The following is a 14,858-nucleotide window of genomic DNA, read 5'->3' as shown; positions in this document are numbered from 1 at the left end:
AATAAAATATATATATATATATATATTATTTATTTATTTATAAAATTTTGATTTTTCGGTTCAAACCAATTTTTTTTTAAAACCGAAAACCGAATCAAAAAATCGAAATTCTAAAATTACAAATCGAATCCGATCCGAAAAATGAAAAATCGAAACCAAAATTAAATTTCGGTTTGATTTTTTGGTTTTTTCGGTGTAAACCAAAATATGTCCACCCCTAATTCAAACGGACTCTTAATTGATCTTAAATTAAAAATATATAAACTATATTCAAGTATTCTTAACTTTTATGATTTTAAACATATCATGTAAAAAAATTAAAATTAATTTCTTTTTAGAAAATGAAAAAAGACATTTTTTTTTAAATGAACTTATAGAAAAATGACATAAATAAATTTAAACAAAAAAAATACTAAATAAATTTGATTTGGTTGCAAATATCTACAAATAAAAATTAGGAAGAAAAGAAAACCATTATTTCTATTAGTTTCATGAACACGAGAAAATTTATAAAGTAAAAATAAAAAAGACAAAAAAAATAATAAATAAAAATTTAACTCTAAAATAAAAGAGTAAAAAAGATGAGTTGTCTTAAAAAAAAAAAAAAAAAAAAAAAAAAAGGGCAAAGGAAAAAGGAAAAAGAGGTAGAGGCAATTATTTTGATAGATGGACCTCATAAAGTTGAGGTGTCAAAATAATAGGGCCTCTACAAATATGATGTGGTGCATGAGGCCCATAGTAAAATTTTCCATTAGGATATATATATAACAATATTATATATTGAAATGTAAAGTATATTGAAAATTTTTCTGAAAAAGCTAAAACCTTTTAATGCGGTAATCTAAGATATTGATATTTTAATAGATAAATATGAGTATTAGGAAAAATATAAGATTAAATCTAAAAAAAAAATTTTAAATAAAAATAAATTAATAAATAATACTTAAATCTATTATAACTTGCAATTAAAAATATAATTTAATAATTAAAAAAAATAGTGTTATAAGTTGCAATAACTATCTAATAAGTATATACGGGATAATTTTCACTATTATTATTTTGCAGCAACCCCAGCGAGATGCAGTGGGCTGAATAGGGAAGAATTAGCAGCTTGTATACGTCGTCAAGTAAACAATGATCTCTGCAAGACTTATAACATATGTTAATTACATGATTATTAATAAAATTAAATTAGAAGCACAACTTTGCTTCGAATTGTGATATTGTATTAAATTATGTAGTACTATTATCAATCTTGTTTTAGATAAACAATCAATTAGATGATTTGTAAAACTTTGTTTCAATTTTTTATTTTTTTTTAAAAGTTGAAGACGCCTGAAAGTTTATGAGTAATAACCTCAAGTTCTATCTAATATCGATAGAGGTAAGATAAGTATATAGTAGCGAAACTATATACACGCAAAGAAGCTAAAATAAGTATACATAGAGAAGCTAAAAGATGTTTCACAACAATTATATATTCATAAAAAATAATTTTTCATGTAACAAGATAGGGATTAAGTCAAACCTCACTCTGCCTTAGGAGAATGTATCTAATGGGTGGTGAAATTAAATTAGAAAATGAGGGTGGAATTCCATTTTTAGGTTCTTTTCATTAAATTCATTGAATTTTTTAAATCAAGCGTGTGTGTATATATATAGCCAAAAAGACTCTTTTTTTGATCAAAAATTTGAAAGGGATCACTTGATTTGGAAATAAATCAAAGGAGACAAAACGTTATCGGTTCAGTGACTTGAAAGTCGCTTGGCCCCAAGTGACTTACATGGCTTTTTTTTCATTATTTGAGCAGTTTTTTGTTGTGAGTCATTTCAACTCGCTCTACACTCCCGTTTCAACCCGTATTTTTATTCTTGTTCATTTTACTGTTTCACTCGAGTATTTATTCTTGTTCAATTTATAGTTTCATGTATTAAAAATGAATCAAGATATAGTAAGAGTAAATTTATATTGGGGTGGTAAAGTTTTATATAAAGCTGGTTCTGTAATATATAGTCGACGACTTGAAGTTATGCACCGCTTTGGGACTTGAGGTAAAATTCATCAAAATGAGGCGATATAATTTTGTCATCTCTCTGGGACTCCATAATCAGAGATCATATAAAACTTTATCATATAAAATCAAACCAGGTTCATATAGAACTTTACCACCCCAACATAAATTTACTCTTACTGTATCTTGATTCATTTTTAATACAAGAAATTGTAAGTTGTATAAGAATAAATACTCGAGCGAAACTATAAGCTGAACAAGAATAAATACACAGGTTGAAACGAGAGTGTAGAGCGAGTTGAAACGATTCACAACAAAAAACTGCTTAAATAATGAAAAAAAAAAACATGCAAGTCGTTGGGTCTCAGGCAACTTGCAAGTCATTAGACCAACAACGTTTTGTCCCATTTGGTTTCTTTTCAAATCAAGTGATCCCTTTAAAATTTTTTATCAAAAAAAGAGCTTTTTTGGCTCTGAACTCTAATATTTTACTCCTTTCGTTCATCCTTACTTATCTATTTTCTTATTGACACAGAAATTAAGAAACAGTAAATGATAAGGATAATTTTACCATGTTACTTGTTAAATATAATAAATTTAATGTTTTAAAAAATATATTAGATAATGAATCATATTTAATATTAAGAATAAAATAGTTAAAAATAAGTAAGTCATCCATTAGTTTTATAGACCGAACAAGTATTATTCAACGTTTCAAAATAAAAAATTACCGGTTAGAAAGTCCTTTAAAAGTGAAAAAAGCTAAAGGACTATTTCATAATTGACTCTTATTGGGAGTTGAGGAGATGTTCAACCACTTGAAGAAGAGCCTTCTATTGTAGTGAAGGTTGCTGCAGGAAGATCCTTGAGTCAATTAATTTATTTTTAAAAAAAAATTGTCTCTTTTCAAAAAAATATTATTTTACTATAATTAAAAATAATTTAACATTAAAATTCTTCTTTCACTTTTAATGAAATAATTTACAATCATACAAATATCTAAGAATTATTTTAAACCATAAATTTTTTACAAAAAAATCTTAAATATCATATTAAGGCCCCGTTTGACCATGAAAATTATAATTTTTCGAAGTTAAAGTTGGAATTGAAGTTGAAGTTGTGTTTGACCATGAATATAAATTAAAGTTGTTTTTGAAATTTTGTAAAAGAAGTATTAGTGAAAAAAGTGAAAACAAGTTACTTGTTTTTACTTTTCCAAATACACTTTTGAAATTGTATTTGAAGCTCTCATGGCCAAACACTTACAGTTTTTATTTTTTCACTAAAGTGAAATAATTTTTCGAAAAAAGTAAAAACTTTTTATGGCCAAACGGCTACTTAGGCAATGTCATATAAAATAAGATGGCCAAACATATCGACAGGTTGCTTAACTTGCCACCATCTTTCACTTTGGTACTTCAAGTGGACGTTGTTCACTTTTAGCACCTCGAGTAGCTATAAAGTGTGTCACTTTGGCATCTTTTGCTGATTCAGCTCATTGTGTTTGCTGTACTACACTAAAGGCGCGTGAGGAGCTCTATTTTTTGTTGTTACTGTAGTTCTTGTTGTCACACTGGTGATTCGATTTGTTGGTGTCTGTTCAGTTTTTTGAAGTTTGATTTTTGTTCTTTGTGGTTGTACAAACAACAATTTTGATGTTTTTGGTCACTGTTAATGTTCTCAGCGTCTGTGTTACTTGGGTGTTGGTGTTGCTGGGTTGATTTGTTGTTATTCTTGGTAAAAATGATGTATTTGATATTAAATAGTGATATTGTTGCTATTCTATTGAACAAAATTTCGGTACTGTTATTTTTCCTGCAACAGATGAATCATCTGCTGCAATAGATGAACAATCTGTTGTTTGAAATCCTATCAACTATTCCAACAGGACGACATGTCCAAAACTTTGATTTCTCCCAACAGATAATTCATCTGTTGCGATAGATGGGGCTTCTGTTGAAAGAAATCTAAACAATATTGATAGTTGACTGTTGCACAGAACAGTCATCTGTTTCAACGGATGAGTGATTTGTTGAAAGAAATCTAAACAATATAAAAAATATTTTTATTTTCTTCACTTTTTCAAATACAATTTTAAAATTGTATTTGAAGTTCTCATGGCCAAACACTTATAATTTTCATTTTTTTCACTAAAGTGAAATAATTTTTTAAAAAAGTAAAAACTTTTTATGGCCAAACGACTACTAAGTTAATCGGTGTCATACATAAAATAAAACGGAAAAAATAATAGTATAAAACATGTCCATTCCGTGGGTGGGTCCAATTTCAGTCGTAGCTAAACTACACACATCATAGTCATCAACTTGTGAAAACACCTAAGTTGACCAATTATAACAAACTAATTCAACCATTTTAAAATAATTAAATTGTTAAAATATTTTTTAGTGTTCAGAATAAGTAAAATTTTAAAGTCCAAAAGAATTGTTAATTTTTTATTTTTTTTTATATTTATCCTTTCATTTAATGAGATTCTTAAATACTTCGCATTTTTTAGAAGAATATATTAAGAATCATTAAAAGGATAAAAGTGAAAAGTAATTTACAAATTATGTCCTTAAATATTTTTCGTAAAAGATGTGTCATATCACAATAAATCAATTATTTTGAAATGAAAAGAGTATCATAAATGATACTTTCTTCATTTTAAAATAAGTATAAAAATTTTAAACAAAAATTTATACAAAGTTTATTCAATTGTATCCTTATATACGATCTTCTTTAATAATAATTTTCAAGAGACATCTATTAAATAGAAGGTAATTTAATAAAGGCTTAAATCATTAATAAGTCCTTAAATTTGTTTCAAAATTTCACTTGAATTCCTCAACTAGGACTAGTACCTATTGAACACCTATACCATCTCGAAAATTATTCCTATTAGACACTTTTGAATATTTAGCAAAAATTGTAAAGTGTGCACGGTATATTTGCGGTGACATGATAAAAACGGCTAATTAAAAGATGACATATGACATTGGAGGCCCAAATAATTATTAAAAAATAATTATAAATTATTTAAAAAATAAAAATAAAAAAGCTCTCATTCAGTCTCCTCTCCCCGCCCCTTTGCTTCTTCTTCTTCCCCATTTTCTTCTTCATATTTTGACCTTTGTTATTCTTTTTCGCTAATCGCAAAATTTATTTTTTTTCAAATTAATTTCAGATATAATCTTCTAATTTTTTTTTTCATATCTGACTTGGGAAAGAGAAAGATATGTAGAGAGACAATAATGGTGAACCATTTTAAAATCAACGACGAGAAATCGAGATGATTTAAAGATTGAAAAAATCCCAAAGTAATTTTAGATTCATATTAAGTATGTCAAAAAAATAAAGTTTTGACGATTAATCATTTTTTCTGTCTTGCAGCTTTTTCGGTGAAGATCATTACAACAACAATGTTTGATGAAGACGGAATTATGATATGAAGAAAGAATGAAGGATAGTATTGAAAATGGGAGTGGCGGAGGGATTTAGCCATTGAATGGCGGAAAACTTTTTCTTCAATTTTTATAGATTCAATTTAGTATCTATGATAAAGTATATTTGACATAATAGAAGTTTGATGATAAATCTTTCCACTATCACTCTTGACCATTTCAACAAAAATTATGTGAACTAAAATTGAATGTCAGACCAAAATAGTAGCATGGTAGATCAAGATCTTTGATCGTCATATATAGCTAGATTGATGAAGAAAAAATATCTAATTAAAATGTAAGACGTAATTAAGGAGTGTTGATTCAAAAATATTTTCATTTATTAAAATCAAAATAAAATAAAATAGCAAAGAATAGGAAAAAATTAAAGTAGCTTTGACAATAAAAAAAATGGAGGTGAAGAAGATGAATAAATGGGGGGAAATTAATTATTTTTAAAAAAATTATTTTAAATGTAAAAGTTGAATAAAAAGAAAAAAATAATTTTTAAATCTAGTTCACGTGCCTTAAGTGCGTGAGACGCACTTTTTTTGTCATGTCAGCATTTTGTGTCTAATAGGAAAGACTTTTGAATAATTAAAGTGCTCAATAGGTACAATGGTAAGTTGAGGGGTCGAAGTGAAATTTCAAAATAAGTTTAAGGGTCTATCGAAGATTTAAGCATACAATAAGTTATACATTATATTTATTGATTTATTAGTTATTATGATTCTGCTAAGATAAAAATTGTTACCGAGGGAAGATAAAATGTGCGCCAACCTTAATTACCTCATCTTTGCAACTTTACGACTCTCTTCAATTACTTTTACTTGTTACGTTTCATCTTTTGAGGGTCAAATTAATTTTATGAATTTTGATCAGTATTTTAAAATGTATCTTTTTATCATATGGATATGAGAAGGATTGCAACTCATGGTATTTTTCATATGAACATTTAAATTTTATAAATATTAAATTAATCTAATTCAACTTAACTTCAGACGCTTATGCCTCACCCAATAGGGACAACACATAACACCCCCCCCCCTCCTCTCCCCTGCACGCTCTCTTGATCACACACCTCTTCATCGACTGAATCACATATTTGGCCAGTCTAGTCGGAAGATCCAGTAAACCACGTGCCTTATTTAGATGTGTACGACATAGGGCTTGTAGTATCTCCTTTGATTGATTCAATATTTTCTTCGCTAACTATGGTGAATCACCTACTAAAGAGATAGACATGCAAGTCTTATTTGAGATACTAAGACAGACGGTAGACATTTTCCCCTCAATATAACTTTAACTTTGTCAATCTTGTATGAGTAGTAAAGAAGTATAAAATACTTCAATTGATTGTTGATCAATAAAAAACATGAAAAAAAAATTAAAAAAAAAATTGATTAAATTAATTTTCATAAAGAAAAATATGACAAGTAAAAGTTAACGCATAAAATATATTTTTCTCTGGTAAAAGTGCTCATTGAGTTATGACTCATTCAACTCATCAACTTGGGAAGACTTTAAAGTTGACCAACTAATTATTACTATAAATATTATTTATTCCAAAAAGACTTCACTAGTCAAGTCAAGAACCATAAAAAGGTTTATAAACTACGTGACAATTTTCCAATACTAAAAGGACCAAGTCCACATATTTCCAACATAGAAAAAAATTTATAAGTATAAGCTTATTAATAAAACTCATCATATTATAGAGAATTTTCATTTTTCTTCAATACTTTGAAGCTATGAATCACAAAACATTATTCATACTCTTTTTTGTCTTAATCTTTTGTCTATCCTCAACAATGGCCTCTCGAAGATTATTATCAGGTTTGTTATTAATCTTCACTTTAATCTATTTGTTTTTATTTTGATCTAAATTAATTTTCAGTAAACAAATTCATTACTTTTAGATATACATATACAATGTGGATAATTCAAATTAGTACAATGCTATTTTGGACTAAATAACAACTCTATTTTCTTTTTTTATATTTCTTTTTGTTTTATTCTTCTGATGCTTTCTATTTTTCATGAGTTTTGGTAATTGGAATTGGAATTTTAAGAAATTTTGCTATGTATTTTATTTTTCCTATTTGTGTCCAAAAAAAAGGTGTGTGCCCACATAATACTATTTTTCGCTGTAATACATATTGATTGATAGCTTATTGCCGTCAGGGTTGTGGTGGAGTGACAAGTACTTCTTCGGAGGCGGACTTAGGTTCAAAAATGTGGTGCTCCGCCACCCGTTAAACTCGATGCAAAATAGACATAATTATATATTAAATGTATAAAAATTGGTATGGAAAAAAAAAGACACCCATGAAATCAAGAAAATAGTTGGGTGTTTTGATTTCTAAACGGATTAACCTTAAAGCTTTGGATGTTAATATCTATGTTTGAACCTCCCGAACTCCCCCGATCCTTGAATCCCTGGTCACCACTATACTCCTTCATCCTTAACCAGAGGTCTCGAGTTCAAGTCGATCTCTTTGGGTATAGAGTCGCATTTATTAGGGAGCGTCTTTATCGCCAATGTGGGACTTTTAGACATGAATTTAACTATGCATAACTTTTACCTTTTCTCTTACAGAAATTACTTTCACGGTTTAAACCTATGACTTCTTGATCATATGACGAAAGCTTTATCAGTTATTTCCAGGATATATAACTTAAATTCCATTTGAATAATAGGTGGCAATGGAGGCAGTAAAATTGGTATGCTACCTAATCCCTCTAGATCAGCTCCTTCAGCAACTGAACAACCACCACCAGGTAATATTTTATGTAATTATCTTTTATTTTAATTAATAGTAAAATTCGATATTCAGAATCTTTTTCTCACAATAAATTTTGAATAAATCGATTATATGTAGTCCTTACTAAAAATAAATATTTCATAATATTTATTTTTTTTAAAGGGGAAAGGACGATAATGACCAGTCGGCCAAATAAATTCTACCAAAAGTAACCTAAGAATTGTAATTCCACTAATTAGCTATTTCGGCTCTTTTTTAATATACCAATTCATTGTTTGCTCTTTTTCTTTTTTCCTTTGTTGGCTTCTCTTCTCACTCTCTCTCGCTATTCTTTTTTAAATTTTAAAAAGTTACTTTTTTTATTTTAACAATTAACTATAATTTTATGGAGTTTTTTTCTTAATAATTTATAGTTAGAACAGAAAAAATCAGCACATTATATTTTTTATTCCTATTATTTATACTTTTATATAATAGAACTGTTAAAGATATATATTTATATATAATAATGATACAGTTTCTATATCATTGAATTTTTAAAACATAATTACAAGCCCTTTATGATTCCTTCATCAAACCACCAATTCAAGAAACAACAATGCAATAGCATCACCACATTCTAATTCAAAACTCTTCGTTCCAAAATATTCCGACAAAACTCACCGGAAAACGATTAAAACAAACTCAAAAAAATATATGAAGAAGATGAAGAAATGAGGGTGGGGGTATGAAGAAGGTGGTTTATATATATATATTATTAAAAAGTGGGGCCATATCAGTTTTTAAATTAAAAAAACATACTTTTATTTTTAAATTCCACGTTAGCTTTAGGGGTGAAAATAATATACTTTAAAGATATTAAGGAGAGTAAATAAATAGAAGTTAAGTTTAAGTGATAAAGTGAGTATGGTGGATAAGTTGCGGGGGGAGGGGGAGGGAATATGTGTTTTCTCTTATGACAAAAAAACTTGTTTAAGGTCAAAACTCAAAAAGAGACTTTTAAGTGTTATTCAGCTTGACCTCGAAAAATAATAATCAATATTTATTTATCAATAGAATTGTCATTTAAAAAAAAACTCACTTTATTAAAAAAAATTAATAATACTTTAGTAAAGATATTTTTCACTCCTATTTCTCTCGAAACAAGTCTAATAAATTCTATCAAACTAAAAGTCTTTAAAAAAAAAAAAATATGCAAGGTATAGCGCACTAAATTAGGCGATATATGAAGAGGCAGAATTAGAATATCTCCTGAGGAGGTTCAAAATCTGAAGAAAAATTTATCAAAGCGGAGTTCAACTAGGCTGGCTCCGCCTCTCTATATATATATGAGATTTTACACGTTGACGGTCGTTAAGATCGGATTTGTATAAAAGCCTGATATAGCGCATTAATTTAGCATGCTTTATTTATTTTGGTTCGAATTTTCAATTGTATTCTATTTCGATCACTTTTTAATTTTCGTTTGTCATTTAGATTTATTATTATTATTATTATTATTAATTATTTATTTTTAGTCTCAGGAGGAAAACCTTTAACCTATCGTGCATTACAAAAACCAATATGCAACGGGAAGGTATATGCCAGTTGTATAGGACGAAAAGTTCCAGTTCGACGATGCAATTTGGGTGAAAGATGTGAAATGACTCCCTGAAATTATAGAGAGTCGGAGCTGAGATTTAAAATTTATGAATTATGAATTTATTATTAAATTTATAATTCGTGTAAGTTAATTACTTCTTTCGTTTCGTATTAATTGTCCTTCTTTTTAAAAATATTTGTTTTGATTTAGTTGTTCAAATTCTAAAATTAAGAATATTTTATACATGTGTTTCTCATTTTACCCTTACTAGGAATACTAAATACATTCATAATTTTCAAAATTATTGAATGATGCATACATGATCTCAATTCTCAAAATCAAAGTTGAATTATTTATTACTAGTTTTAATTATAAATATTCAATTTCTAAACGTAACACATGAGATAAAATAATATGTATCAAATTTCAATATTTAATCATTGCATTGATTATTATACTCCAACTAATATATAAGAACAAATATATAAAATACATCTCTGCTTATTGATTTCTTATGTAAAAATCGATAGAGACTACCTAATACAAAACGTACAAATTATTTGTGCTCATAGTAAATTGTAAACAATAGATTTCAGTTTTCCAAGCAAGGAAAAGAATTCTGAATAAATAATTTGATGTTTATCATTTTAGTGTGTACTATTTTATTCAATTAACTTTTCATGATAATATATATGTTCAGGGGTGTTTTGATTGACTTTTTAAAAGTAATTTATAGACTAAAAGTTAAATGTCATAAGTTAGGGTTAATCAACTTTTGACAAAAAAAAAAAAAAAAAAAACTTAAAAGACAAAAGTAATTTGAAAATAAGTTAATTTAAACACCCCTCACGAGAATATAACACATTATTCGTCTCATGAATAATAACTTTAAGGTCAACAAGTTTTGTGTTTAAATCTAGAAGGTTTGCCAATGAGATAAGCGAGAGTTAATAGTTCAAGATCATTCATTTTTAAAGCTATTCACGGACATTTCTTGTAATAAATTGTATTGGCAAAATGATATTTTGGATCCCTGTATTATGTTGGTTTTGTAAGTTGGACACTTCTACTTACATGTTTGTCATCTGGACCCTTGAACCCATAAAAAAACAACATTTTGCACCCTTTGACCGTTGACCCTGCCTATGTGGCAAAGTCATGCTGACTAGGACAAAGAGAGTGTAATCACTCGCCTGGAGGTGCGAGTGGGGTCCATTTTTGATCAATTTTATATTAAAATAATTAAAAAATATATTAAAAATTAAAAATAAAAAGGGTCCTTTTTTTGTGTCTATCTTTTTAAATTTAAAAATATTTTTAAAAAATTAAAAATAATTTTAAAATATTTTTAAAAATTTTAAAAATAATTTTAAAATTTTACAAATAATTTAAAAATATTTTTAAAAATTTAAAAAAAAATAAAAAAGGATCATTTTTTTTCCTCCATCTTTTTAATTTAAAAATATTTTTAAAAATTTAAAAATATTATTAAAAATTTTAAAAATATTTTTAATTTTTTTTTTTTAAAAAAACTCCCTCCCCACCCCCACACCCCACCCCAGCCACCCACCCCACCCTAACACCCGTCCAGCCCTTCCCCACCCTAACACCCGTCCAGCCCTTCCCCACCTCCACCCCAGCCCGTCCCCACCCCCCACCCTACCCAGCCCCATCCCATCCCATCCCACCTCCAGCCTCTCCACCCCACCTCAGACCCGTCCAGCCCCTCCCCACTCCACCTCCAGCCCCAATACCCCTCCCAGCCCCGTCCTCACCCCACCCCAGCCCCTTCCAGTCCCCACACCCCATCCCGACACTCTTCCAGCACCCCCCCACACGTTCACTTTTTATTTTTTATTTTAATTTTCACTCTCAATTCAATTCTTTTCATTTTTTTTAATTAAAATTCAAATTTAAAATCTTTTTATGTTTTTGGGGATTAAATTAAATTTAAATTGAAAGTGAGTGATAGTGAATTTCGCTTGAAAAAAAATTAAACTTTTCGTAAATTTGTTAAAAATATTCAAATTTAAAAATAAAAAATTTATTATGTTTGTATATATGAATTTATAGTTAAAAATTTAAATTAGTTGAAGAAGAATTTTAATTATTTGGAATGAATTTGATGTTTAATTTGTAAGCAAAAATAAAAACATGATTATCCAAAATTTTCTACAATTTATAAATTATTATTATTTAATTAAATTAATTTTAATATTTAACTTGTTATGTAGCATTTTAAAAATGACTTGAAATTTAATGTAATATTTTTTTATTTTTTTTAAATGACGTGGCAGACGTGACAGCTGACATGGCAGCTGACGTGGGGGAGAGTGTGTTACACTCACCAAAAAAAGGTTTAAAATATTATTTTTTTAGTGGGTTCAGGGATTCAAATGACAAACATGTAAGTAGAAATGTCCAACTTACAAACCGACATAGTAGTACAGGGTCCAGAAGGTCATTTTGCCTATTATATTGTATATATATAGAAATCTTTTTGCATCCCATTTTATGCAGTTTCCAAATGAGGAGAATAAAGAATGGAAATTTTACATAAAGGATATAAATCTCTTAAATGGTTAAATACATAGATTATTTTTAAAATTTGTTAGTAAAGTTTATTTAAGCACTCGAACCATGGTTTTATATATTTGAGTTAGTGAATTTCGAATACACAAGAAACAATAATAATAACATACTCAGTATATTTGAAATAACAGGGGCGAGATAAAGGCTGTTTTTGATAGATCATCGGCTCAAAACAAAAACAGTTTATATAGAAATGATAAAAAAAAAAAAAAAGAAACAACATATATTTAAAAACAAATAAAAGTATAAACAAAATTAACACCAAGTAATACCACAAATGAGCAATTCCTAAATGACATACCTCACCAATACTCTAAAACAAAACTATCGAGAATTATCGTCAAGAAAATACTTGACAATTGTCGTCGTCAAGGCAATCAAATTTATTTTACAGCTACTCATCCCTTGGATAGAGACGCCAGGATAGCCTTCGTACTAAAGCTTTCGCTATGCGTGGGGTTCATAGAAGAGCAGGACCATAAGAGTCTATTGGACGCAGTCTTACTCTACATTTTCGAGAGAAACTATTTTCATGGCTTGAACTCGTGACCTCCTGGTCACATGACACAACTTTACCCATCACTCTGATCCAAAGCTCCCCTTCTTTACTATCATAGCTCTTAAGAAAAATTGTGATAATTGTATGAAGAAATGGATAGGGTTAATATATGTTCACTATTCCTACCTCCAAATATACCTATATGCAAGTAAATGTATAATTGTATATATTCCTTGTAAACATCTCCATATCTTATGGCAAGCTCCAACCATCAGAAACTCTTGGTGACTCGTTAAAATAATTTGTATTGAACCCTTGGTGGTTACCATGACTTGTGACAAGTCCATCCATTGAAAAATCGTCTAATGACCTAAGAGGACAATTTATACTAAACATCTAGTGGTCGCAGAAATAATTTAATATTAAAATTCTCCTTTTATTTTTAATGAAATGATTTACAATCACACAAATATAAAAAAAATTATTTAAGGCTATAAACTTTTTTTTTTTAGATATTATATTAAATTAAATAATGTCATATAAAATAAGAGAAGTAAACAATATAAAACATGTCCATTCCGTGGGTGGGTCCAATTTTAGTCGCAGCTAAACTACACACATCGCAGTCATCAACTTATGAAGACACCTAAATTGACCAATTATAATAAATTATTATAACTGATACTTTCTCCGTTTCAAACTAAGTGTCAATATTTCAAATAAAAATTAATACAAAGTATTTTCAATTGTATCCTTATATACCATTTTCCTTGAGCGGTCGTTTGGTTGGAAATTCGAAATAATTAATTTTGAGATTGATAATTTCGAAATTAATTATCTCACCATGTATATTGGATAACTTATTTCATTACTATGATTTAAATGATGGATGAATAATTTTTCTACTAACTAATACCTCCAACCAAATATAAAATAAAATTATCCTTCACTTTATCTCGGGACTATTTATCCCTTATAGGACCTCACAACGAACGACCCCTAATAGTATCCAATTTTCAAGAGACATCTATCGTATAGGGTTAATTTAGTAAACTGCACATTGTATTTATTGATTAATTAGTTAACATGATTTTGCTAAGATAACACTTACCTTGACACTAAGGGAGGATGAAATGTACGCCAACCTTAATTACTTTATCTTTGCAATTTTACTACTCTCTCCAATCACTTTTACTTGTTATGTTTCGTCTTTTGAGAATCAAATTAACTCTATGAATTTTGATCAATATTTTAAAATGTATCTTTTTATCATATTAACACAAGAAGGAGTACAATTCGTCGTGCTTTTTTTCATATGAACATTTTAATTTTAAACATTAAATTATTCTAATTCAATTTAGCTTTGGAAGCTTATGCCTTGCCCAATAGGAACAACACACAACCCCCACCCCCAAGACGCATTCTTCACACGCGCTTCTTTATCGATTGAATCACACATTTGACCAGTCCAAGATCTAGTGAAACACACACATTGCTTAGATGTGTGGGGCAGCAGACTTATCTCTCCTCTGATTGATCTAACATTTTCTTCGCTAACAACAATGAATCACCTACTAAAGGGACAGACACGCACACCTTATTACTTGAGATACTAAGACAGACGATAAACTTTTATCCTCTATATAACTTTGTCAATCTTGTACGAATAGTAATGAAGTATAAACTTCAATTAATTATTGATTGATGGAAAGCGTGAGAAAAAAAATGAACAAAGCAAATCAGTTAAAATGATTTTCATAAAATAAAATGTGACAAGTAAAAATTAACCGATAGGGTATCAGTGCTCATTGAGTTATGACTCATTCAACTCATCAACTTGAGAAGACTTTAAAGTTGACCAACTAATTATTACTATAAATATTTTTTAGTCCAAAAAGACTACAAGTCAAGTCAAGTCAAGAACCATAAAAAGGGTCATAAACAAAATGACAATTTTCCAATACTAAA

At 28.4% G+C, this 14,858-nt stretch overlaps 2 protein-coding genes across 4 annotated transcripts in view; both read left to right on the top strand.

Annotated features, from left to right (window-relative positions):
- LOC107848548 (WAS protein family homolog DDB_G0292878) overlaps positions 1-5,617 on the top strand; it is a gene marked incomplete at its 5' end in the record, with an annotated part of 11,714 nt that extends 6,097 nt beyond the window's left edge. The window contains 1 exon segment of one of the 2 annotated variants that reach the window (XM_016693340.2): positions 5,403-5,617. In XM_016693340.2, the coding sequence (XP_016548826.2) occupies positions 5,403-5,461 (59 nt within the window). 2 annotated transcript variants of the gene reach the window in all.
- A 1,434-nt stretch (positions 5,618-7,051) lies between these two features.
- Positions 7,052-10,066, top strand: LOC107847078. 2 transcript variants are annotated; one of them, XM_016691324.2, is made up of 3 exons: positions 7,052-7,288; positions 8,153-8,233; positions 9,741-10,066. In XM_016691324.2, exons 1-3 carry the CDS (start codon positions 7,204-7,206, stop codon positions 9,869-9,871), a joined length of 297 nt encoding a protein of 98 aa, XP_016546810.1. In that variant the 5' UTR covers positions 7,052-7,203; the 3' UTR covers positions 9,872-10,066. The 2 variants fall into 2 exon arrangements, with proteins under 2 accessions (XP_016546810.1, XP_016546809.1); XM_016691323.2 differs by having other exon boundaries at positions 7,077-7,288; positions 9,735-10,066.
- Positions 10,067-14,858: the final 4,792 nt, after the last annotated feature.

Source organism: Capsicum annuum, chromosome 11 (assembly GCF_002878395.1).
Source record: "Capsicum annuum cultivar UCD-10X-F1 chromosome 11, UCD10Xv1.1, whole genome shotgun sequence".
NCBI classification, from domain to species: domain Eukaryota; kingdom Viridiplantae; phylum Streptophyta; class Magnoliopsida; order Solanales; family Solanaceae; genus Capsicum; species Capsicum annuum.
The sequence above is the reverse complement of the archived record's forward strand: the minus strand, read 5'-3'. Positions and strand labels throughout refer to the sequence as shown.